The sequence below is a fragment of the Phoca vitulina genome, unplaced genomic scaffold (assembly GCF_004348235.1).
Source record: "Phoca vitulina isolate PV1807 unplaced genomic scaffold, GSC_HSeal_1.0 scaffold2, whole genome shotgun sequence".
In the NCBI taxonomy this organism is placed as follows: domain Eukaryota; kingdom Metazoa; phylum Chordata; class Mammalia; order Carnivora; family Phocidae; genus Phoca; species Phoca vitulina.
In genome coordinates, this window is record NW_022589705.1 from 60444715 (window position 1) to 60470282 (window position 25568).

At 36.9% G+C, this 25568-nt stretch overlaps 1 protein-coding gene across 2 annotated transcripts in view; it reads left to right on the plus strand.

Moving 5' to 3' along the window:
- Positions 1-25568, plus strand: part of NRDC (nardilysin convertase) — a 107727-nt gene that overhangs the window by 43578 nt on the left and 38581 nt on the right. For both annotated transcript variants that reach the window (XM_032429127.1, XM_032429133.1), the window contains one exon: positions 23830-23903. In XM_032429127.1, coding sequence (XP_032285018.1) covers positions 23830-23903 — 74 coding nt within the window. The remainder of the gene's footprint in view (positions 1-23829; positions 23904-25568) is intronic.

The following is a 25568-nucleotide window of genomic DNA, read 5'->3' on the forward strand; positions in this document are numbered from 1 at the left end:
AATGATAGTGGTAGAACGTTAAGTACTGCATCTACTATAATAAGTATGATAAATCTACAGTTACTAAGGAATCAAATGTCTTTGGTTCATTTACAAAGGACTCATATAGCATGTATTGAGTGCCAGTATTCTTAATAGGTCAGTAAAATCCAATTCCTTCACACAGGTCACATTGTTTATTAGTATCTTGGATCATTTAAGTAAAAAGTTGAGGAAATGACTGAATTTTTACTCCGGTAAGTAAGTGAGAATGGAAGCTGCTTTTGCCCTCGTGGCATTTGCTAATTTCAATAAATTTGGACTTGGCTTTATCAGGGCAAGAAGTATCAAAGCCCTGGATGTCCACAAAGTGGGATATGTAACAGGAGACCCTCATAATAAGCTGGGACTCAGGTTGAGAAAATGGATCAGCCATCCAAAGGAATTACAGCCTATTTTCAGAATGCCTGAGATTTCTGGTGAACTTCAAGCCTTGTGATTTAACACAGTCCAGAACTGGTAGTGTTCTCAGATCCCTGAGAGAAGCAAGCACAAATTCTTTAAAAAGAAAATGCTTCCATTGATGGATAAATGGAAGAAGAAAATCTGAGATATCTTTAGGTAGATGTAGACAATGGAATACTATTCAGCCATGAGAAAGAAGGAAATCTTGCTATTTGCAACAACATGGATGAACCTAGAGGACATTAAACTAAGTGAAATAAGCCACACAGAAAAAGACAAATACTGTATGATCTCACCTATGTGGAACCAAATTAAAAAATAAATAAAAATTAAAAATAAATAAAAAGGAAAAGAAAGAAAAAATCCAAATTCATAGAACAGAGTGGAATGGTGGTTACCAGAGGCTGGATACTGGGGAGATGGGGAGATGCTGGTCAAAGGGCACATGCCTTCAGTTATAAGATGAATAAGTTCTGAGGATATATAATGTTTAGCATGGTGACCATAATAATACTGTAATGTACACTTGAAATTTGCTAAGAGAATAGATCTTCAACATTAACGCGCACACACACACACAGGAAATTATGTAAGGTGATGGATGTGTTAATTGTGGTAATCATTTCACAAAGTATACATATATCAAGTCATCATGTTGTACACTTTATTTTTTTTTAAAGATTTTATTTATTTGCGAGGGAGAGCACAAAGGGAGAGTGGGAGGGAGAAGCAGACTCCTCACTGAGCAGAGAGCCCTGCATGGGGCTTGATCCCAGGTGACCTGAGCCGAAGGCAGACACTTAACCAACTGAGTCACCCAGCTGCTCCTGTACATTTTAAATATGTATAATTTTGGGAGCGCCTGGGTGGCTCAGTTGGTTAAGCGTCTGACTCTTGGTCTCAGCTCAGGTCTTGATCCTCAGGGTTGTGAGTTTAAGACCTGCACTGGGCTCTATGCTGGGCATGGAACCTACTTAAAAAAAAGGGGGGGAAATATAATTTTGTCAATTGTACTTCAAATAAATCTGCAGAAGAGGAAAAAAAAAAACCAAAATGCTTCATCCTAGGCCTTACATTATTGCTCCTATAAATAGTTTTTCAAGTAAAATGATCAGTAGTCAAATGTAAGTAGGCACACAAAACAAGACATGAGTGAGAACGGAAAGACTTAATTCATTGGAGATCTTAGGCATTGGAATGGTTAGACACAAATTATAAAAATGATTATACTTTCTGTTTTTCAAGAAATAAGGCATTGGGGTGCCTGAGTGGCTTAGTTGGTTGAGCGTCGACTCTTAATTTTGGCCCAGGTCATGATCTCAGAGTCTTGGGATTGAGCCCTGCATCAGGCTCCCTGCTCAGCGGGGAGTCTGTTTGAGGATTCTCTCTGCCCCTCCCCACATTCATACACTCTCTCTAAAATAAATCTTAAAAAAGGAAAGAAGGCACAAGTCTGAATACAGTTGCAAGGAATTGGAAAGTGTAACATGTGACCTATGAGATTTGGAAAATAAAAATGAAAACATCTTGAACGGAGATAATGATGATTGAAATTGAAAACCTAATGGACGGTTTAAGAAAAGAGTAGTTACAACTGAATATAGAATTAGTGAACTGGAAGATAGGCCAAAAGAAATTCAAAATACAACATAAAGAGGGGAAAATACAGAGAAAAGGAAAAGAGGCAAGAAGATAGAGCAGAAATGTCCAGTGGAGTCCTAGAAGGAGGGGAGAAAAAAATGCAGTATTTGAAGGGTTGATCACTGGAAATTTTTCAGAACATCAAGTCAGAGGTTAAAGAAAACAGATTCCAAAAGTGCACATTAAAAGAAATCCATATGTAGAAAAACATAGTCATCCTGCAGAAAACCAAATATAGAAAATCTTTGCCAGATAAAAAGGCAAAATTCCTTCAAAGGAATATTAGATTGATAGATGACTATTTAGCAGCAATAGTAGAAGTTGAAAGACCGTGGGATATCTGCAGTAGCCTGAAAGGAAATAACTACCAACCACAAATTCTACACCAAGCAAAAATATCTTTTAAGAATGATTGTAAAATAGATCTTCAGACACACAGTTGTCACCAGCCAACTTACAGAAGGAAATTCTAAAGAATTTATTTCAGGTAGAAGGAAAATGAAGGTCAGAGATGAAAAAAAAGAACAATGAAAGTCATTTTACATGAGTAAGTATAAATGAACATTGATCATTTAAAACAATAATTGTGGAATTTAAAAAGTACATAGAATTAAAGCAATAATAGTATATCAGTCAAGGGTAATGTAAGTGGAGAAAAGGTATTTTGGGGGGTAGGGTATTGATTAACATTAGACATTGTTAAGTTAAAAGGGTACATGTAATATTTTTTAGGGTAACTTCTGAAAGGACAGAATTTGAGGGGCACCTGGGTAGCTCAGTTGGTTAAGCATCTGACTTCTGCTCAGGTTATGATCTTGGGTCTTGGGATGGAGCCCCAGATCAGGCTCTGTGCTTCGGGCAGTCTGCTTCTCCCTGTCTCTCTCCCTCTGCCCCTCTCTCCACTTGTGCTCTCTCTCTCTCTCTCAAATAAATAAAATCTTTTAAAAAATAAAAATAGGAAAAATAACAGAATTTGAGTGTAAAAATTCCAAACCAGTACAGGGAAAACATTTGTAATTATTTTTTTACAAAAACAATTAAGTGATAAGTTAGGTGGCACCAATTCTTAATTCTAAGGGAACTCACAAAATAAGATGAGAAATCAAGGGAGGCTTGCTTCGTGAAAGAGGCAGTTTTCTGGGATCTGAAGGATGAGTAGGAACTGCCCTATGCTGGAGGCAGCCCATGAGCTAAGACCCCTTTTTAATGATTGTGATGGAGTACCTGCTTTCCAATAAATCTCTTTTCAAGTGATAAGAGTTGAAGCTGGGACATGGCTGCCTAATTTGATATTTTCAGCCTCCCCTGCAATGAGGTGTGGTCTTGTGGAAAGTCTCACCAATGAAGTGTGAGTGGAAGTGAGATAATCTTTGACCCTACACCTCAGCTGAAAAAGAAGCAACTTTGAAAGTCGTGTTGAAAATAACAGAGCCGTTATCATCCTGAGTCTCTGAAAGTCTGAGTGCAGGAGTGCTGCCTACTGATCTGGTTCATCTATCCTGGACTGTCATAGTTGCAGGAAATAAACTTCTGTCTTGATTGAGTCATGACATTTTTGGCCCCTTTGTTACAGCAGTTAACATTATATATTTATGCGTGTGTGTGTGTGTGTGTGTCTTAGTGTGTCTGGGTGTGTGTGTATGCATGTGTTTTTTTTACAAAAATAGAAATGTACCATATGTACTGTTTCACTTAACAAATGCATAGTATCAATAGGTACATTTTTTTTTTTTTTTTTTTTTTTTTTTAGATTTTATTATTTGACACACACACACAGAGGGAGAGAGCACAAGAAGGGGGAGCGGCAGGCAGAGGGAGAGGGAGAAGCAAGCTCCCTGCCGAGGACCCTAGGATCATGACCTGAGCCCAAGGCAGATGCTTAAATGACTGAACCACCCAGGCGCCCCTCAACAGATATATTTCTATGATTTTTTGAACCTTTAAGTTGAAAGAATAGTACAAATAATATCCATTACATTTTATCTTGTCAGTTTGCTTTATCTCTCACTCTGTTATTTTTCTGAACAACTTCAGTGTGACCGGGCTTTATGATACTTCACCCTTAAATACTTCATTGTGCATCTCCTATCGAAACATTCTCCTGCAATGCCACAATACCAGTACCTTAAGAAAATATAATAGTCCCTTACATTATCTAATATGTAGAGCATATTCAATCTGAATTGTCCTCCAATTTTTTTTTCAGTTGCTTTGATCTATGATCCCATCAAGGTACATGCATTGCATGCAGTATGTCTCTTTAGTTCTCTGCCCTTTTTGCTTTTTTATCATTTTTAATGTTTTGAAGAGTCCTAGAATATCTTATCTTCTGAATTTGATTGACTCCTCATAATAAAATTCAGGTTAAAAAAAGTTTTTTTTTTAATAATGAATTCAAAGAAAAAAATGGGAGAGACAGAAGCAAGAAGTGGGGTGAATAGTACAAAGGGAGAGAGGGGGAGGTGTAGATCTATATATATCCGTAATTACTGTTAAATGTATATGGATTAACATTCAGTTAAAAGACAAACATTATTTTCAAAAACCAGACAGTTACCAAGATTTAGATATAAAAATACAAAAAGGTTGAAAGTAAGAGGGTCATAAAGTAATATATCATGCAGATAGATATACCAGTATAAAGAAGGCTAGAGTAGTTATATTGATATCAGAAAAAATAGGTTTTTTAAAGCAAAAAAAAAAATTTTTACTGTTGTTCAAGGCTCACTTCATATTGCTGAAAATTTAACTAGGAAGACATACTTGTTTTAAATTTGAACACATCTAATAACATAGCCTCAAAATAAATCAGATATAAGGACAAATGCACAAATAAACAACCTCTGTGGGATATTTAACATTTCCTTTTCAGTAATTGATAGAATAACCATTACCATGGTTTCCAGACTACAAATTTTTCCAAGTGTAATAGAAAGCTTTAAAAAGTTGACCATATTTTAAGCCACAAATTCAGTCCAAATTTCAAAGCACTGGAGTCCTGTTAATTATGTTTTCTGATCACAGTGCACAGTTAAAATTCAGCTAGAAATCAATAGCAGAAAGACAACTAGAGCACCCACTTTTGTTTGGAAATTACTAATATGAAACACCTGGGTAAAAGGGGAAAGCATGTCTGAAATTAGAAAATATTTTGCAGTGAATTATAAAAACATAGAGTATTGTGGGATGCAGGGATAGTAGTACTTCAAGGGAAATATATAATCTTAATTGCGTATGTTAGAAGAGAAGAATGCCTTAAAGTTTTTGAGCTAATCAATCTCAGGAAGTGTGAGCAAAATATGCCCAAAGAAGGTATAAGGAAATGGTAAAAATAGCAGAAATTAAAATATAAAGCAAACTGACATCACCAGGAGGGGTGAAGTAAAATTACGTCTGAAAAACCTCACCTCTATAAGAGCAATGAGAACATTGCCAAAACTCGTCAAAATCAATTTTTTCAGAACCCTGGAAACACATTTAAGAAGCTTAGCAGATTGTAGGAAAGGATAAATTTAATGGGACATCCACAAGACACATTATAGTTAACCTTTGAAAGCCAAATATAAAGGGAATATTGAAAATAGCAAGTCAGGAGCGGCTCTTATACAAGATAATCTCAATAAAGTAAACATCTGATTTCCCATTGCAACCATGGAGGCAAGAAGGCAATGGTATGACCTTAAAACTGCTGAAAGATTATAAGCTAAGAATTCTTTTTTAAAGATTTTTTTTTTTTACACATACAGCAAAACTTTTCTTTTTAGTTTTTTATTTTAATTCTAGTATAGTTAACAGTGTTAGTTTCAGGTATACAATACCATGATTCAACAATTCTGTGCATTACTCAGTGCTCATCAAGATAAGTGTACTCTTAATCCCCTTAACCTGTTTTCATCCATTCCTCCACCCACCTACCCTCTGGTAACCATCAGTTTGTTCTCTGTAGTTAAGAGCCTTGTTTTTTGGTTTGTTTTTTTTGTTTCCTTTGTTTCTTAAATTCTACATATAAATGAAAATCATATGGTATTTTTTCCCCCTCTGGTTGACTTATTACACTTAGCATTATACTCTCTACATCCACCCACGTTATTGCAAATGGCAAGATTTCATGTTTTTATGGCTGAGTAATATTCTGTTGTGTGTATGTGTATATATATACAAAATCATCTTTATCCATTCATCTGTTGATGGACACTTGGATGGCTTCCATAATTTGGCTATTATAAATAATGGTGTTATAAACATAGGGGTGCATACATTCTTTCAAATTAGTGTTTTCATATTCTTTGGGTAAATGCCCAGTGGTGCAGTTACTAGATCATATGGTAATTCTATATTCAGTTTTTTGAGGAAGTTTTAAACTGTTGTCCACAGTGGTTGTACCAGTTTGCATTCCCACCAGTAGTACATGAGGGTTCCTTTTTCTCCACATCCTTGTCAACACTTATTGTTTCTTGTGTTTTTGATTTTAGCCATTCTGACAATGAGGTGTTATCTAATTGTGGTTTTGATTTGAATTTCCTTGATAGTGAGTGATATTGAGCATCTTTTCGTGTGTCTTTTGGCCATCTGTATGTCTTTGGAGAAATGTCTGCTCATGTCTTCTGTCCGTTTTTTAACTGGATTATTTGTTTTGTTTTGTGTAAGTTATTTATATATTTTAGATACTAATCCTTCATTGGATATATCATTTGCAAATATCTTTTCCCATTCAGTAGGTTATCTTTTAGTTTTGTTGACTGTTCCCTTCTTTGTGCAGAAACTTTATTTTGGTGTGGTCCCAGTAGTTTATTTTTGGTCCCTGCCTAAGGAAACATATCTAGAAAAATGTTGTTACAGCCAATGTCAGAGAAGTTACTGCCTGTGCTTTCTTCTAGGATTTTTATTGTTGCAGGTCTCACATTTAGGTCCTTAATCCATTTTTAGTTTATTTTTGTGTATGGTGTAAGAAAGTGGTCCAGTTTCATTATTTTGCAGGTAGCTGTCCAATTTTCCCAACACCATTTGTTGAAGAGACTGTCTTTTCCCCTTGAATATTCTTACCTCCTTTGTTGAAGATTAATTGATCATATAATCGTGGGTTTATTTGTGGGCTCTCTGTTCCATTCCATTGATCTATGTGTCTGTTTTTGTGCCAGTACCATGCTGTTTTGATTACTGCAGCTTTGTAGTATATCTTGATACCTGGTTTTGTTTTTCTTTTTCAAGATTGCGTTGGCTCTTTGGGGTCTTCTGTGGTTTTGTACAAATTTTAGGATTATTTGTTCTAATTCTGTGAAAAATGCTGTTGGTATTTTGATAGGGATTGCATTAAATCTGTATATTGCTTTGGGTAGTATGGACATTTTAACAATATTTTTTTTTCTATCAATCCATGAGCATGGAATATCTTTCCATTTGTTTGTGTCATCTTCAATTTCTTTCATCAGTGTTTTATAGTTTTCAGAGTACAGATCTTTCACCTCCTTGTTTAAGTTTATTCCTAGGTATTTTACTATTTTTGGTGCAGTTGTAAGTGGGATTATTTTCTTAATTTCTCTTTCTGGTGCTTCATTTTTAGTGTATAGAAATGCAGTGCATTTCTGTATATTGATTTTTGTATTCTGCAACTTTACTGAATTCATTCATCAGTTCTAGGAATTTTTTGGTGAAGTCTTTTGAGTTTTCTATATATAGTATCATGTCATCTGCAAATAGTGAAAGTTTTACTTTTTCCTTACTAATTTGTATGCCTTGTATTTCTTCTCCTTGTCTAATTACTGTGGCTAGGACTTCCAGCACTGTGTTGAATAGAAGTGGTGAGAATGGACATCCTTGTCTTGTTCTCACCTTAGGGGCAAAGCACTTAGTTTTTCCCCTTTGAGTATGATGTTAGCTGTGGGTTTTTCAAATATGGCCTTAAAATGTTGGGGTATATTCCCTGTAACCTACTTTGTTGAGGGTTTTTTATCATGAATGGGTCTTGTACTTTGTCAGATGCTTTTCCTGTATCTATTGAAATGATCATACGATTTTTTAATTCTTTCTCTTGTTGATGTGATGTATTACATTAATTGATTTACAAATATTGAACCATACTTGCATCCCAGAAATAAATCCCACTTGTTGTGAGTGATTTTCTTAATGTATTGTTGGATTCGGTTAGCTAATCTTTTGTTGAGGATTTTTGCATCTATGTTCATCAGAGATATTGGCCTGTAGTTTCTTTTTTTTGTAGTGTCTTTATCTGGTTTTGGTATCAGGGTAATGCTGGCCTCATAGAATGATTTTAGAAGCTTGCTTCCTCTTTTTTTAGAATAGTTTGAGAAGAATAGTTATTAACTGTCCTTTAAATGTTTGGTGGTATTCATCTGTGAAGAGGTCAGGTCCTGAACTTTTGTTTGTGGGAGTTTTTTGATTACTGATTCAATTTCATTGTTGGTAACTGGCCTGTTCAAATTTTCTCTTTCTTTCTGATTCAGTTTTGGTAGGTTATATGTTTCTAGGAATTTAACCATTTCTGCTAGGTTGTGTAATTTGTGGGCTAATAGTTTTTCAGAATATTCTCTTACAATCCTTTGTATTTCTGTGGTGTCTGTTGTTATTTTTCCTCTTTCATTTCTGATTTGTTTACTTGAGTCTTTTGTTTGTTTGTTTGATGAGCCTGGCTGAATGTTTATCAATTTTGTTGATTTTTTTTTTCTTTTTCAAAGAACCAGCTCCTGGTTTCATTGATCTGTTCTTTTTGTTTCTATTTTGTTTATTTCTGCTCTAGTCTTTATTATTTCCTTCCTTCTGCTGGTTTTGGGTTTTGCTTGTTCTTTTTCTAGCTCCTTTATTTATTTATTTATTTATTTATTTATTTATTTATTTGACACAGAGAGAGCGACGGTGAGAGAGGGAACACAAGCAGGGTGGGTGGGAGAGGGAGAAGCAGGCTTCCTGCGTAGCAGGGAGCCCGATGTGGGCTTGATCCCAGGACCTTGGGATCATGACCTGAGCTGAAGGCAGCTGCTTAACCGACTGAGCCACCCAGGCGCCCCTTCCTAGCTCCTTTAGAGGTAAAGTTAGTTTGCTTATTTGATATTTTTCTTGCTTCTTGAGTTAGGCCTGTATTGCTATAAACTTCCTTCTTAGAAAAGTTTGCTGCTTCCCAAAGATTTTAACTGCTGTGCTTTCATTTTCATTTGTCTCCATGTATTTTTTTATTTTCTCTGATTTCTTAGTTGACCCATTCATTGTTTAGTAGCATGTTATTTAACCTCCACATAATTGTGCTCTTTCCGGATATTTTCTTGTGGTTGATTTGTAGTTCATAGCATTGTGGTTAGAAAAGATGCATGGTATAACTTCAATCTTTTTAAGTTTGTTTAGACTTGTTTTATGGCCTAATATGTAATCTATTCTGGAGAATGTTCCTGTGCACTTGAGAAGAATGTGTGTTTTGTTATTTTAGGATGGAATGTTCTGAGTATATGTGTTAGATCCATCTGGTACAATGTGTCATTCAAAGCCATTATTTCCTTGTTGATTTTCTGTTTGGATAATCTGTCCATTCATATGAGTGGGGCATCAAAGAACCCTACTATTACTCTATTACTATTGATTACTTCCTTTATGTTTATGTTATGCTCTTACGTTTGGTGCATAAATATTTACAGTTATTGTATCTTCTCGTTGGGATTGTTCCCTTTACGATTATACAGCGTCCTTCTTGTTCTCTTGTTACAATCTTTGCTTTATTTTTTTTATTTTTAAAGATTTTATTTATTTTGATGGAGAGAGACACAGCAAGAGAGGGAACACAAGTAGGGGGAGTGGGAGAGGGAGAAGCAGGCTTCCTGCTGAGTAGGGAGCCTGATGCGGGGCCTGATCCCAGGACCCTGGGATCATGACCTGAGACAAAGGCAGACGTTTAACCATCTGAGCCACCCAGGCGCCCCATACAATCTTTGTTTTAAAGTCAATTTTGTCTGATATAAGTATTGCTACCCCAACTTTCTTTTCACATCCATTTGTGTGATAAATACTTCTCTATCCCTTCACTTTCAATCTGCATGTGTCTTTAGGTCTGAAGTGAGTCTTTTTTAGGTAGCATATAGATGGATCTTGCTTTTTTATCCATTCCATTACCCTATGTCTTTTGCTTTGAGTGTTTAGTTCATTTACATTCAATGTGATTAGTGATATATATGTTCTTATTGCCATTTTATTACTTGTTTTATGGTTGTTTTGTAATTATTCTCTATTCCTTTCTTCTCTTGCTCTCTCTGTCATGATTATTTGGCTTTCTTTAGTGATATACTTGGATTTCTTTCTCTTTATTTTTTTCATATCTGTTACTAGTTTTTGATTTGTGGTTACCATTTGGTTTGTGTATAACATCTTCTGCATATAGCAGTCTATATTAAGTTGATGGTCACCTAAGTTTTAGCCCATTCTTTACTCCTCTCCCCACTATGGTTTTTTTTTTTTTAATTTTTTTATTGTTATGTTGATCCCCATACATTACATCATTAGTTTTAGATATAGTGTTCCATGATTCATTGTTTGTGCATAACACCCAGTGCTCCATGCAGAACGTGCCCTCCTCAATACTCATCACCAGGCTAACCCATCCTCCCACCCCCCTCCCCTCTAGAACCCTCAGTTTGTTTTTCAGAGTCCATCGTCTCTCATGGTTCGTCTACCCCTCCGATTTCCCCCCCTTCATTCTTCCCCTCCTGCTACATTCTTCTTCTTCTTTTTTTCTCCCCACTATGTTTTAGGCATATGGTGTCATACTTTACATCCTTTTCTTTTGGGAGTGTTTTAACTGATGTTTACAGATACACTTATTTTTCCCACTTTTGTGCTTCCTACTTTTTAAACTCTTATTTATAGTCTTTGCTTTCCACTCATAGAGTTCCCTTTAATATTGCTTATAGGGCTGTTTTGGTGGTCATGATTTCCTTTAACTTTGGTCTGTCTGGGAAACTCTTTAGCTCTCCTTATATTCTGAATGGTAGCCTTGCTGGATAGAGTATTCTCGACTGCAGGTTTTTCCCTTTCAGCACTTTGAATATATCATGCCACTTCTTTCTGGCCTGTAAAGTGTCTGATGAAAAATCAGCTAACAGCCTTATGAGGTTTCCCTTATATGTAACAGTTTTCTCTTGCTGCTTTTAAAATTCTCTTTTTATCACTACTTTTTGCCACTTAAACTACTATGTGTCTTGGTGTGGATCTTCTTGGGAGATCTGTGTGCTTTCTGGATGTGGATTTGTGTTTCCCTCACCCAGATTCAGGGAGTTTAAAGCTATTCAAATAAATTTTCTGTTGCCTTTCCTCTCTCTTCTCCTGAGATCCCTATAAAATGAATGTTATTACATTTGATGGTGTCACTAAGTTTTCTAAGTCTATTTTCATTTAGTGTTTTTTCCCCCTCTCCTCATCTTGATTGCTTTCCATTACTCTGTCTTCCAGGTCACTGATCCATTCACCTGCTGCTTCTCATCTATAATTTATTCCATCTAGTGTATTTTTAATTTCACTTTCTGAGTTCTTCATCTCTGATTGGTTCTTTATGTTTTCTGTCTCTTTGTAAAGGGTCTCACTGAGGTCCTCCACTCTTTTCCCAAGTCCAGTGAGTATCTTTATTATTATTACTTTAAATTCTCTATCAGGCATGTTACTTATCTCTGTTTCATTTTGGTCTCTTGCTGTGGTTTTGTCTTGTTCTTTCATTTGGGACATACTCCTCTGTCTCCTCATTTCGTTTAACTTTATGAGTCTGTTTCTGTGTGTTAGGAAATTCAGCTACATCTCTTGCTCTTGAAAGTAACAGCTTTTCGAAGAACAGGTCGTGTTGCCCTGCAGTGCAGTGTCCTTTGTTCACCAGAACCTGGTGCTTCAGGGGTGTCTCCTGTATGTGTTGTGGGCATCCTGCTGTTGTGGCTGAGCCGCTTTTTTCTTTAGTCCACTTGTCTGCAATGGTTCTCTTTGTTTGTTTGGCTCCTGTGCTGTTAGTGGGCCAGTCTGCGGCCACCTTGGGCTTTAGTTGAGTCAGACTGGGTGTTTTCCAGAGATGCTGTAGCACCAAACTCTAGGGTGCTTTTCCTGTCCCCTGAGAAGCTTTTGTTGGTGGGCAAGGCCTGCAATCAGACCAGCTGTTCGCTCCCAGCCCACTGTTGGGGCTGCTCTGTGACTAGTATATATGGTTATCTTTCCCTTTCCTTGGGGCAGGAGTCACTTTGGAGTGGTGCTGGCACACTGGGACTGCTTGCACTCTGTGAGGCTTGTGGCATTGCATTGGACGGGCTCTCACCAAGGGTATATTGGAGGGAGCGGATCTGTAGAAGCATGCAGGATGCAGGGTGTTAGTGAGGTTTGCCCTGATCTGCTGTGGGAAGAGACGTGGAGCCCAGGTATGGCTGGAGGGGCATGTCTACAGGAGAATGCAGGTGTGGGTTGGCGATGTTAGCAAGTTAGGTAGCAAGTGTCAGCATTGTGTTATGTGCTTAGGCGGGTGGTAGGGGGAGGCAAATGGCCCCAGTTGGGGCCAGCTTCTTTGTTCCTGGAGAAGTCTCCCAACTTGTCCCTGTTCCTACAGCACAGAATCTGAGATTAGTAAATCTCCCTCCTGTGTACCCTAGGTGATTTTCAAACTGCTGCCTCTATGCTGTCTCTGTGGGACTGTTTTGCTATCTCTTTAAGGGTGGTGGTTTGGTTTCCTCTTGCTCTCCGGCTCTCTCAGAACCAAGCCCACTGATTCTTAAAGTACCTGGTTTTAAGTCCTGCTGGTTATAAGAACTTGTGAAATTCAGCCCCTCTGCTTTTCAAAGCCAAATATTATGGGAATTCGTCTTTCCTGTGTGGGCTTCCCAATGTCAGAGTCTGTTTCTCTCCCTCTGTGCACTCGGGTGTCCCTCCCTCCCATGGACAGTCCTCAGTGTCTGTTTAGCCCCCAACCATGACTCTGCCCTTCCTGCCCTCTTCCATATGGTTTCTTCTCTGCATTTAGCTATGGAGAGTTTGTTTTGCCAGTCTTCAGGTCATTTTATGGGTTATTTACACTGATGTGTTATCTTGTTGTATCCATTGGACATGGTGAACTTAGGGTCCTCCTACTCCGCCATCTTTCCTGGAAGTCTCAAGAATTCTGTATCCAGCAATAATGTCCTTCTAACTCAAAAAATTAACACATTCCAAGATAAATTAAGAACTAAGTTTGTCGCTAGCAGATCTATATATGACATATAAATGGAGTCTTGGCTGAAATGAAAGGACAGTCAAATCCACATGAAGAAATGAAGTGCACTGGTAAGGTTCCTACATAGATATATATAAAAGAGTACAAATATACTTAATTTTATAAGTTTTTTTCTCCTGTCTGATTTAAAAGACATTAACTTTATAAAGCAAAACTTATAAATATCTGTTGATAGTCATATAATATGTAAAGCCATAACTTGTATGACAGTAGCTCAAAGGGGTAAAAGAACAGGTATATAGGGGCAAATGGTATACAATTGAAATTAAGTCAGTATTAATTTAAAATGGCTTGTTATAGGTTAAGATGTTAAGAAAATAACTCAGATACAGTAAAAGAAGTGACAAGGGGATTAAAATAGCACACCAGGAAATATCTATTTTGGGGGCACCTGGGTGGCTCAGTCAGTTAAGCATCTGACTCTTGATTTTGGCTCAGGTCATGATCTTGGGTTTGTGAGACCAAGCCCCATGTCAGGCTCTGTGCTCGGTGTGGAGATTGTTTAAGAGTCTCTCTCTGTCCCTCCCCTCCTCCACCAAAGAAGAAAAGAAAATATCTATTTTAACAAAAAGAAGTCAGCAATGGAGGAATAGAGGGAGAACAAGGTATAAGATGTATATAAAACACATAGCAAGCAGTAGACACAAATCCTGCCTTATCAGTAATTAAATGTAAATGAATAAGCATTCTAATTAAAAGACAGATATTGGGGGCTGGCGCCTGGGTGGTTCAGTTGTTAAGCGTCTGCCTTCGGCTCAGGTCATGGTCCAAGGGTCCTGGGATCGAGCCCTGCATCGGGCTCCCTGCTCCGCGGGAAGCCTGCTTCTCCCTCTCCCACTCCCCCTGCTTGTGTTCCCTCGCTCTCTCTTTCTTTTTCTGTCAAATAAATGAATAAAATATTAAAAAAAAAATAGTTGGAAATGTAAACATTCCACTTTTTAAATAAGATTTATTTATTTATTTATTTGAGAGAGAGCACAAGCAGAGGGGAGGAGCAGAGGGAGAGGGAGAAGCAGACTCCCTACCAGGCAGGGAGGCTAACATGGGGCTCGATCTCAGGACCCCAAGAAGGCAGATGCTCAACTGACTGAGCCACCCAGGCACCCCTCCACTTTTGTTTTTTTAGAAGGTGTATTTATTTTAGAGAGAGAGAGAGAGAGTGGGGTTGGAAGGGGCAGAGGAAGAGAGAATCTTAAGCATACTCTGTGCCAAGGGCAGAGCCTGATATGGGGCTCAATCTTATAACCACAAAATCATGATCTGAGCTGAAACCAAGAGTTGGATGCCCAACTGACTGTGCCATCCACGCATTCCAAATTCCACTTTTAATAAAGGATACAACAACTAGATAGATCAACAAGAAATGGAAGATGTGAACATCAGTATAAACCAATAGACATTTATAGGACACTCTACCCAAAGTCAGCAGAATACACATTCTTCTTAAGTGCAGCATATCATTCTCCAGCATTTTGACATATATTACATCATAAAAATAATTCCAATAAATTTGAAAAGATTGAAATTATAGAGACTGTTCTGTAACTATAATGGAATGGGATTAGAAATCATTAACAGAAGGAAACTTGGGAAATTCCACACATGTGTGGAAATTACACCATAGACTCTCAAATCAGTGGGTCAAAGAAGAAATCACAAAAGAAGTTAAAAAATACTTAGAGAATAATGAAAATGAAAACAACATACAAGAATGTATGGGATGCAGCAAAAACTGTGCTCAGAGGGAAATTTATAGCTATAAATACCTCCATTACCAAAGAAAGATCTGGAAAAAAATAAAGACCTGAAGTCAGTTAACCTAAACTTACATCTTCATTAACTAGGCAAGGAAGAGCAATTTAAACCCATGTAAATGGAAGGATAATAAAAGTGAGAGTGGAAATTGATGAAATGGGGAATAGAAAATAGAGAAAATAAAACAAAGTTGAAAAGAACAAAATTGACAAACTTCCAGCTGGACTGAAAAATGAAGACCCAGATTATTAAACGCAGGAGTGAAATAGTAAACGTTTCTTTTTGTTTTTAAGATTTTTCATTTATTTAGAGAGAGAAGTGAGCATGAGTGGGGGTAGGGTCAGAGGGAGAGGCAGACTTCCCGCTGAGCAGGGAGCCTGACGTGGGACTGTATCCCAGGACCCTGGTATCGTGACCTGAGCCAAAGGCAGACGCTTAACTGACTGAGCCACCCAGGCGTCCAGGAGTAAACATTTCTATGGTCTTACCGAAATAAAAAGGACTACAGTACAATACTGTGAACAATTTTATGCCAACAAATACGTACTCCAGATGAAATGGACACATTTCTAAAAAGAAACAACCATTGAAACTGACTCAAGAAGACAGGAAATCTGGGGGTGCCTGGGTGGCTCAGTTGTTAAGTGTCTGCCTTCGGCTCAGGTCATGATCCCAGGGTCCTGGGATTGAGCCCTGCATCGGGCTCCCCGCTCAGCGGGAAGCCTGTTTCTCCCTCCCCCACTCCCCTTGCTTGTGTTCCCTCTCTCTCTGTGTCTCTCTCTGTCAAATAAATAAATAAAAGCTTTAAAAAAAAAAAGACAGGAAATCTGGATAGACCTGTATTAAGAGATTGGATCAGTAATCAAAAACTTCCCAAGTGAAAAGTGTAGACCCACATGGCTTCACTGGTGAAACCTACCAAACATTTAAAGAAGAATTAACACTAATGCTTCATAAATTCTTTAAAAAAATAGAATGAGACACACTTTGTAACTCATTCTATGAAGTCAGTATTACTCTGATACCAAAACTAGACAATGACATCACAAGAAGACTACAAACTAATATCTCATGGATATAGATGCCAAAATCCTCAACAAAGTACTGTGAAGTTGTATCCAGCAAAATGTATAAAGGGTTATACACCATGATCAGTTGCAATTTATCTCAGGAATGCAAGGTTACAAAATCAGTGTACATACAAAATACATCATTGCAGTATACCATATTAATAGAAACAAGCACAAAATACATCTGGCTATATAATATCAACGTAAATAGAAAAAGCATTTGACAAAATCAAGCACTCTTTCATGATAAAAGGCTTAATAAACTAGGAATAAAAGGGAACTTTCTCAATCTAATAAAGAGTATCTGTGAGTAACTCACATCGAACATACTTAATGTTGATAGATTAAAAGCTTTTCTCTGGGGGCGCCTGGGTGGCTCAGTCGTTAAGCGTTTGCCTTCCACTCAGGTCGTGTTCCTGGGGTCCTGGGATCGAGCCCCGTGCCGGGCTCTCCGCTCAGCAGAGAGCCTGCCCTCCCTCTCCGTCTGCTGCTCCCCTTCCTTGTACTCTCTCTCTTTCTGTCGAATAAATAAATATTTAAAAATAAAAATAAATAAATAAAAGCTTTTCGCTGAAGATCAGGATCAAGATGTCAGCTACCACTTCTATTCAGCATTTAGGGGAGGTGTTAGCTCAATTAGATAAGAAAATGAAATAAAAGCATGCAGATTGGAAAAGAATACTATCTCTATTTGCAGATGACATAATCTTGTATAGTTGATTCTCATTGTTTGTGGAGAATTCACCTACTTACTAAAACTTACTTGTAACTCCCAAATGAATACTAGGTGCTTTCATAGTCTTTCATGGACATGTGAAAAAATTTTAAAAATTGTGAAAAATTTGAGTTGCCCATGACCTAAGCGCCCCCCCCCCCCAATTTAATTTATACTGATCCCAGGGTCCTGGGATCGAGCCCTGCATCAGGCTCCCTGCTCGGCAGGAGTCTGCTTCTCCCTCTCCCACTCCCCCTACTTGTGGTCCTGCTCTCGCTATCTCTCTCTGTCAAATAAATAAATAAAAATCTTAAAAAAAAAAAAAAAACTTACTGAAAGGTGTAGTAATCAAACCAATATGGTACTGGCATAGGGTTAGATCAGTGGAATAGCATTGAGACTCCAGAAATAAACCATTACATTTATGGTTAGTTGCAAGGGTGCCAAGACAATTCAATGGGAAAGAATAGGTTTTCAACAAATGGTACTGGGATAACTGGATACACACATTAACAAATTGAGTCATAGACTTAAATGTTGATAGATTAAAAGCTTTTCTCAAAGCGAAAACTACAAACTCTGAATAAAACATAGGCATAAATGTGACCTTGGATTTGACAATAGTTTTTCAGATATGACACCGAAAGTAGGAACAAGAAATGAAAAACTAGATGAATTAGACTCCATTAAAGTTAAAACCGTTTTTTACTTTAAATTTCCATATGTTGAAAGTGAGAAGACAATGCACAGAATGGAAGAAACTACTTGCAAATCATGTATCTGATTAGGGACTGGTATCCAGAACATATATAGAACTCTTATAGCTCAACAATAAAAGACAACCCAAATTTAATTTACCAATTAAAAATAGGTAAAGGATCTGAATAGATATTTCTCCAGAGAACACATGTAGATAGCCAATAAGCACATGAAAAGATGCTCAATGTTAGGTCACTAGGGAAATGAAAATCAAAACCACAATGAGATACCATTTCACACCATTTGAAAAAGAAGAACAGCAATTAACTAGTGACTATTTCAAGAAATTGGGACCTTCATACATTGCTGGTGGCACAGCTATGTTGGAAAACAGTTTAGTGTTTCCTCAAAAAGTTAAACAGAGGTATCGTATGTCCCAGCACTTCCACACTTAGTATGTAAGCTAGAGAATTGAAAACACATCTACACAAAAGTTTGTACGTGAATGTTCATAGCAGCAGTTACAGTCATAATAGGTCTAAGTGGAAATAACCCAAATGTCCATCAACTGGTGAATAAACTATGGTGTAGCCATATAATGGAATATTACTTAGCAATAAGAAGGGAATGAAGTCCTGATACATACTACAACATGAGTGAATCTTGAAAACATTATGCTAAGTGAAAGAGGTTGGACTTTTGTGTCTGTCATAATGTGTGGTTTCATTTATATGGAATGTCCAGTATAGTCATATCCACAGACACCACACCAAAAGTAAAGTAGTGGTTGCCAAGGTCTGGGATGATGGGGAATGACTGTTAACAGGTACAGAGTTTATTTAGGAGGTAATGAAATTTTCTGAAATTAGTGTTAGTGTTTTCACAATCCTGTGAACGTAGTAAATCTGCTTAATTGTGTTCTTCAAAAGGAAATTTTGCAGTATGTGAATTATTTCTCAGTAGAACCAACATACATATTGTTTCAAAAAACTAGAGGGCTAGATGTGGGTTCTTTGAAAAAACCGATAAAATAGATAAGCCTTTCATGAGACTGGTCAAGGAGAAAAAAGTATGTGCAAGTGTCAGGAATGAAAAAGAATATGATTTGTAATCTTTCAGATATTGAAAATATAATAAGGTATTTTGAATACCTATGCCAGTAAGTGAAAAAAAAACTGGAAGTACATACATTCTTAGAAATAGAACTTGTAAAACTCACATGGGAGAAATTACAGTTAAAAAGTTTGAATAATCTTATAACCATTAAAGAAGTGAATCTGTAATGAAAAATCTCAATAAACTTTTAGGTTTAGAGTTCTACAAAAACTTGAAGGAAGAAATAATTCCTCCCTCATTTATGAAGGTAGCATGATCTTGATATAAGAAAGTGTAATATAAGAAAAATTATAGACCAGACTCACAATAACAATATCTAGTAAGGATGATATAGTAGTACTGAGTTGGGTTAGAAAATATAAGGTGGAGTTAACATGAGAAAATCAATTAATGTAGTTCATCACATTGTCATATTTTTTTTTTTTTTAAAGATTTTATTTATTTGACAGAGCACAAGCAGGGAGAGTGGCAGGCAGAGGGAGAGGGAGAAGCAGGCTCCTGGCTGAGCAGGGAGCCCGATGTGGGGCTCAATCCCAGGACCCCGGGATCATGACCTAAGCCGAAGGCAGACTCTTAACTGACTGAGCCACCCAGGCACCCCAATCACATTGTCAGATTGAGGAAAAAAATACATGTAGAAAAAATTGTGTGATGAAATTCATATCTATTCATGAAGATGCTCTTAGCAAACAGAGTATGTCAACTTTCTCAATATGATATTTGATATTTTGAACCAGCCTTATATTTAATGGTGAAACCTTGAAAGCTTTCAAGTTGAACAGATACAAGACAGAGATGCGGGTTGTGATCGCTTCTATTTATCATTCTATTATGCAAGAGAGAAAAATAAGCAAAATACACAGCTGTTATTATTATTATTTTTTTAATTTATTTATTTGACAGAGAGCACAAGTAGGCAGAGCGGCAGGCAGAGGGAAAGGGAGAAGCAGGCTCTCTGCTGAGCAGGGAGCCCGATGCAGGACTCGATCCCAGGACCCTGGGATCATGACCTGAGCCGAAGGCAGCTGCTTAACTGACTGAGCCACCCAGGCGCCCCAATACACAGCTGTTATAGTAGGTGATATGATTGTGAGTATAGAAATTCTAATTCAGATTTCTCTAGAGATAAATTATTCACATAATTTAGTAACGTGGCTTAATATATAAAATAAAAAGTGATAAAAATGATAATGTTTAATATATGAAAGTCAGTAGTATTTCTATGTAGCAGCAACAGTTAAAATACCTTTAAAGTTGTAAAAATAAATACTCAGAAATCATTCCAAAAATTATGTATAAAGCCTCTTTTCAGGGAATATATTAAAACCTTATTGTGAGATATTAAATAACTAAATAAATTGAGAAAAAATACTATTCATGGATTTGAAGCCTTTTTTTTTTTTAGTGATGTCAGTTTTCCTAGTTAATGTGCAGATTCAGTGATACTGCAGCCAAGATCTCAGAAGATATATGTAGTTTTAAATAGAAAAGCTAAGTCTAAAATTTATAAGGAGAGGCAGAGGGCCAGTTATTTTTGCATAGGAAAAATAACAGGATAGCAGGACTTGACGTAGTAGATACTTCGATTTGTTTTGTTTTGTAATGAGGACATTATGGTGTTAGCAGGGGGCTAAGCAAAGAGACCAATGGGACAGAATAGAAATCCTGTAAGTATACCAACACATAGGTGAACACTTGATTTTTGATAGGGGCACTGTGGAGCAGTGATGAAAGAGCTTTTGAAAGAAATGATTCCAAGGTAATTGGGCTTCTATAAAGCCAGAAACAAAATTGACTCCTTACCTCACAACATACACAAAAGGTCAATTCCAGGTAGATCATAGATAAAAAAGTAAAAAGTACAACTGAAAGTTTTAGAGATGAGTATAACTTTAGCTTTGGTAAGAAGTACCAAACAAGATACAAAATGCACAAAACCTAAAGGAAAAATGATACTACATTATATTAATCAAAAGATACTATAGGGGTGCTTAGGTGGCTCAGTTGGTTAAGCGGCTGCCTTCAGCTCTAGTCATGATCCCGGGGTCCTGGGGTAGAGCCCCACGTTGGGCTCCCTGCTCAGCAGACAATCTGCTCCTCCCTCAGCCCCTCCACCCCTGCCCCCTGCTTGTGCACTCTCTCTCTCTCTGTCTTTCAAATGAACAAATAAAAATCTTTTTTTTTTTTTTAAGATTTTATTTATTTGTCAGAGAGAGTGCATAAGCAGGGGGAGTGTCAGGCAGAGGGAGAAGCAGGCTCCCTGATGAGCAGGCTCCCTTATGAGCAAGGAGCCCGATGCAGGACTCGATCCCAGGATCCTGGGATCATGATCTGAGCTGAAGGCAGACGCCTAACTGACTGAGCCACCCAGGTATCCCAATAAAAATCTTAAAAAAAAAAAAAATGATACTATAAAGAGTGTGGGGAAAAATCAAGTATAAAGTAGAAGACTATATTTGTAACACATAACCAAGGACTTATATTTAAAATAACTATCATTGATTTTTAATTATTAGATTATATGTATAATTATATATAACATAATTAAATGTATAAAATGAGTAAGTATATATATTATTAGAATCAGAAAAAATACAACCTAATAGAAAAAAGCCTTAAACAGGTATTTTACAAGAGAAAAAATTCAAATGATTAATAAATATATGAAATGGTATTCAATCTCGTTAGGAATCAGGAAAATGTAAATTAAAGCCAGTTTGAGATTTAACTGTATTCGTAAAAGTTGCAGTAAATACTAAAGTCTGACTATACCAGGTGACGGTGATACAAATTTTGGTTTTATCTAGTGCTGTTGAACATGTGCATGTATACATTATTACCTAGGAGTCCTTTCCTAGATTTATATCTAGACAAACTTGTGCAAATGTGTCCAGTACACTTTGATAAGAATTTATGGCAGCATTGATTGTAATAGTCCAAACATGGAACCAGCCCAAATGTTCATGTGCAGTAGCTTGGATGAATAACTTAATGCAGTGGAATATTCTGCAGTGAAAATAAATGAACCGCAGCCACATGTACCATCATAGATGAATATTAAAATAAATAGGTAAATAAGACATAAAGAATACATACAGTATATTTCCATTTAGATAAACTCAGAAACAAAACTAGATTGTCTAGAACATGCATTCTCAGCAGGGAGGATCTTTTTTCTGTTGGTGGCAAAAATTGGTTCTTTGGAGGTAAAGAAAAATGGTCAGTATCATAATGGTTTGTGGCCCTCCAAAGCTTAACACTACCTGGCAAAATCTTTACTTAGTATTTAATTTCTGTTTTGAGTTTTCTTGAGTATCACATGAGCACCATTTATAGTGATATGAGTTCATAGAAGATAGACAAAGCATATGCAATGTCAGTACTACACAACTGTTGGATAGGTGATTGGAGGACTTTCAAATGATTGCTTGATCTTGAAGTCATCAATAGAGGTGGTCTACACATGCCAGTTGGTTCCATTAGCTGCTTTGTGAATGTTTGTTTGATACTCTGTGCTTTTGTGTATGACTTTGGCATTAAGAATTAAATAGAAATATGCTCTTTTTTTATTTAATTGAACAAAAGTTATTCAACCCATTAGTTATACCAATACTGAAAAGAAGAAAATGTCAACTATCTTAATATCTAGTAGCTAATTAAGTTAAAAGTTTCTTTTTTGGATCAAGCAAAAGGGAAAAGTTTACTAAGTATTGTAGGAAATTAATTTTTTCAGTTGTTTTATTTGCTGGAAAAGTAGATGTTAATTTAAAAATTTTGTTTGCATTGCTATTATATAAATGGATACATATGTAATTTGATGCATCACAATTTATGTAAATAAATTACATTAAAAAGCAAATAACAGTTATAAAAGTAAGTGAAATATCGATAGCCTTTAAACTTTTAACTTTTAGGGGCGCCTGGGTGGCTCAGTCATTAAGCGTCTGCCTTCAGCTCAGGTCATGATCCCAGGGTCCTAGGATTGAGCTCCGCATCGGGTTCCCCGCTCAGCCGGGAGCCTGCTTCTCTCTCTCCCACTACCCCTGCTTGTGTTCCCTCTCTGGCTGTGTCTCTCTGTCAAATAAATAAAATCTTTAAAAAAACAAACAAACAACTTTTAACTTAAAAAATTTAATCATTTCTAACCCTGTATTGAGTAAAAGAGTAGGCTTTATATACCTTATATATATATATAAAAAAAATCACAGATACACATAGAGATAAACAGTATATCTGTGATATTAGAAGTTCAAGGAGAGTGATTAGGGGAAAATTTGAAAGGGCTACTTAGGGTTGATAATGGAGATAAAGAAAGGCAAGAAACACTGGTCTAGAAATGCATGTATGGGTGATAAAACTATAAAGAAAAGCAAAGAAGTGATTATCATAACATTCAGGATATTAACTCTGAGGATAAGGTAGGTGCTGGGTGCTTTTAGAATTATGACAGTGGTCTGTTTTTTGACTTACGTGGTAGTCACTTAGGTGTTTACATTATAGTTATGCATTCTCTATGTTCATGTTTTATGTACATTTCTGTATGGGTGTTACAATGAAAAAGAGATAGTTTGTAGACTTTATGGAAATGCAGAATATTATTTAGATTTTACATATGCATGGTTATGAACTTAATAAACTTGTTTTTTTAAAGATTTGATTGATTGATTGATTGATTGATTGATTGAGAGAGAACGCGTGCGTGCATAAGCCAGGTGAGGGACCGAGGGAGAGGGAGAGAGAATTTCAGACTCCATGCTGAGTGCAGAGCCTGATGTGGGGCTTGATCTCACAACCCTGAGATCATGACCTGAGCCCAAATAAAGAGTCGGAGGCTTAGCCAGCAGAGCTACCCAGGCGCCCCCAACTTAGTAAATTTTTTTTTTTTTTAAGATTTTATTTATTTGTCAGAGAGAGACAGAGAACATAAGAAGGGAGAGGGGCATAGAGAGAGAGTGAGAAGCAGACTCCCCACTGAGCAGGGAGCCCGAAGTGGGGTTTGATCCCAGGATCCTGGGATCATGACCTGAGCCGAAGAACCAACTGAGCCACCCAGGCGTCCCCAACTTAGTAAATTTCTTAAACAAAAAATAGATGTTGACTGATTAAAAGATTTCTCTGAACAGAAACAGAAATGCCAGGGTTTGTTTTTTATTTTTCAGATGGGCTCAGTTCTTCATTCATCCGCTAATGATCAGAGATGCAATTGACCGCGAGGTTGAAGCTGTTGATAGTGGTAAGATAAGTGCTTTATATCTTACGACTATTTCTTGCATTGAACTAGGTATTTAGCACGTATATGATTCTTTATCACTAGACCATTTTATCTTTATATCATAAAGGGCTAAAATGAAATCAATGTGTCATTTATTCCTAAACCATTAAATGTCTTAATTCAGTGTAGATTTGAAATAAATGATAGATTATTGTTTTTCAGTCTTTGTTTTTTGAGGGTTTTACCATAGTGATTAATCTTTTGCAGGATGGTAGCCTAATCCTTAAAGCTAATGCTGGGTGTTAAAACGTTAAAAGCTCACATAACTCCTTTTTCATGAAGAGACATTTTCTCTGAGGCTTTAAGTACCATTCTGATATTTAAATAGCTTACCCTTTGTTACCTCTATGTACCTGTGCTTTGTAGTTTGAATTTTGGTTGTTCTGAAAACAATTGTGATATATTTATGGATGAAGACACTAAATCCCTGAGTAGGAAATGCATTTAATTTTGTTTTTTGACAGTTTTTCTTGTCTTTAGGATGTAAAGAATGAAGACCGTAAGGAAAACTGTACTTATATAGGGTGAGGCTTCATTATAGAGCTGTGCTATAAATATCTCTTAATTACAGAGTACCAATAAATAGCACCAACACAGAATAACCCTGCTTGCCTTATTTTAGCATTGGAAACATGTAATACTACTCTTGGGGCACTTTAAGTTCATATAGGTTACGCTTGGCTTGCAAGAACTTAAGAGGCAGGTTTCTGCACTGGTTTCTGCTTTTGTGGCATTTTTCCTCTTTGGCTTGATTCAGTGTCAAGTTGTAATGACTTACTGCATTCATTAAGCTGAGTAAACTATAGATGGTTACAAAGAGCCATCTGTCTGGAAGTCAGCAGATTTGTGTTTTACTTCTAGAAATTTAACTGATTGTGGCCCTCAACTTATTTGTAAAAGAGGGTGGGATGGAGTTCTATTCCTCCTAGCTCTTCTAGCTCCTTTTAATCAAGGATTCATTTTCTTTATTTTTGTTATTTGCCTACCACAATGTCTCTTTTATCATAGATCCAGATAAGTATTTGTTGAGTGGATGACAAACCAAAATAACCAAGGAAAACTAAAAGCCTTTCATACTTTTTGAGACCTAGGAACTGTTTTCTGTCGTAGATACTTTGAAGTATATTTTTCTTCATACAGTTTCTAGATTGGGTTCAGGTGTTAGTATTTACAAAATAAAACCTTTAATTCAATTTTCCAGTTTAAGTGAAAATAATGTAGTTATGTAATAAGTAGTTTGGGTTTAAAATGAACTTAAACTAAAAGCTTTTTTGTTTTTGTTTTGCTCTGCTCATTTATTTGTCTTTTTAAAAATTTTTTTAATTTTTAAAAGATTTTATTTATTTGACACAGAGAGAGCGTGCACAAGCAGGCAGAGCAGCAGGCAGAGGGAGAAGCAGGCTCCTGGCCGAGCAGGGAGCCCGATGCGGGGCTCAGTCCCAGGACCCTGGGATCATGACCTGAGCCGAAGGCAGACCCCTACCGACTGAGCCACTCCGGCGCCCCATTTGTTTTTGATGAGAGGAGACCTAGTTCAATTTGTGACCTGATACAAAGAGCTCAATATATGTCATTAGTCACTTAACCTTCCAAGTGTGAAGGATTTACTTAGATCAGGGAGATGGG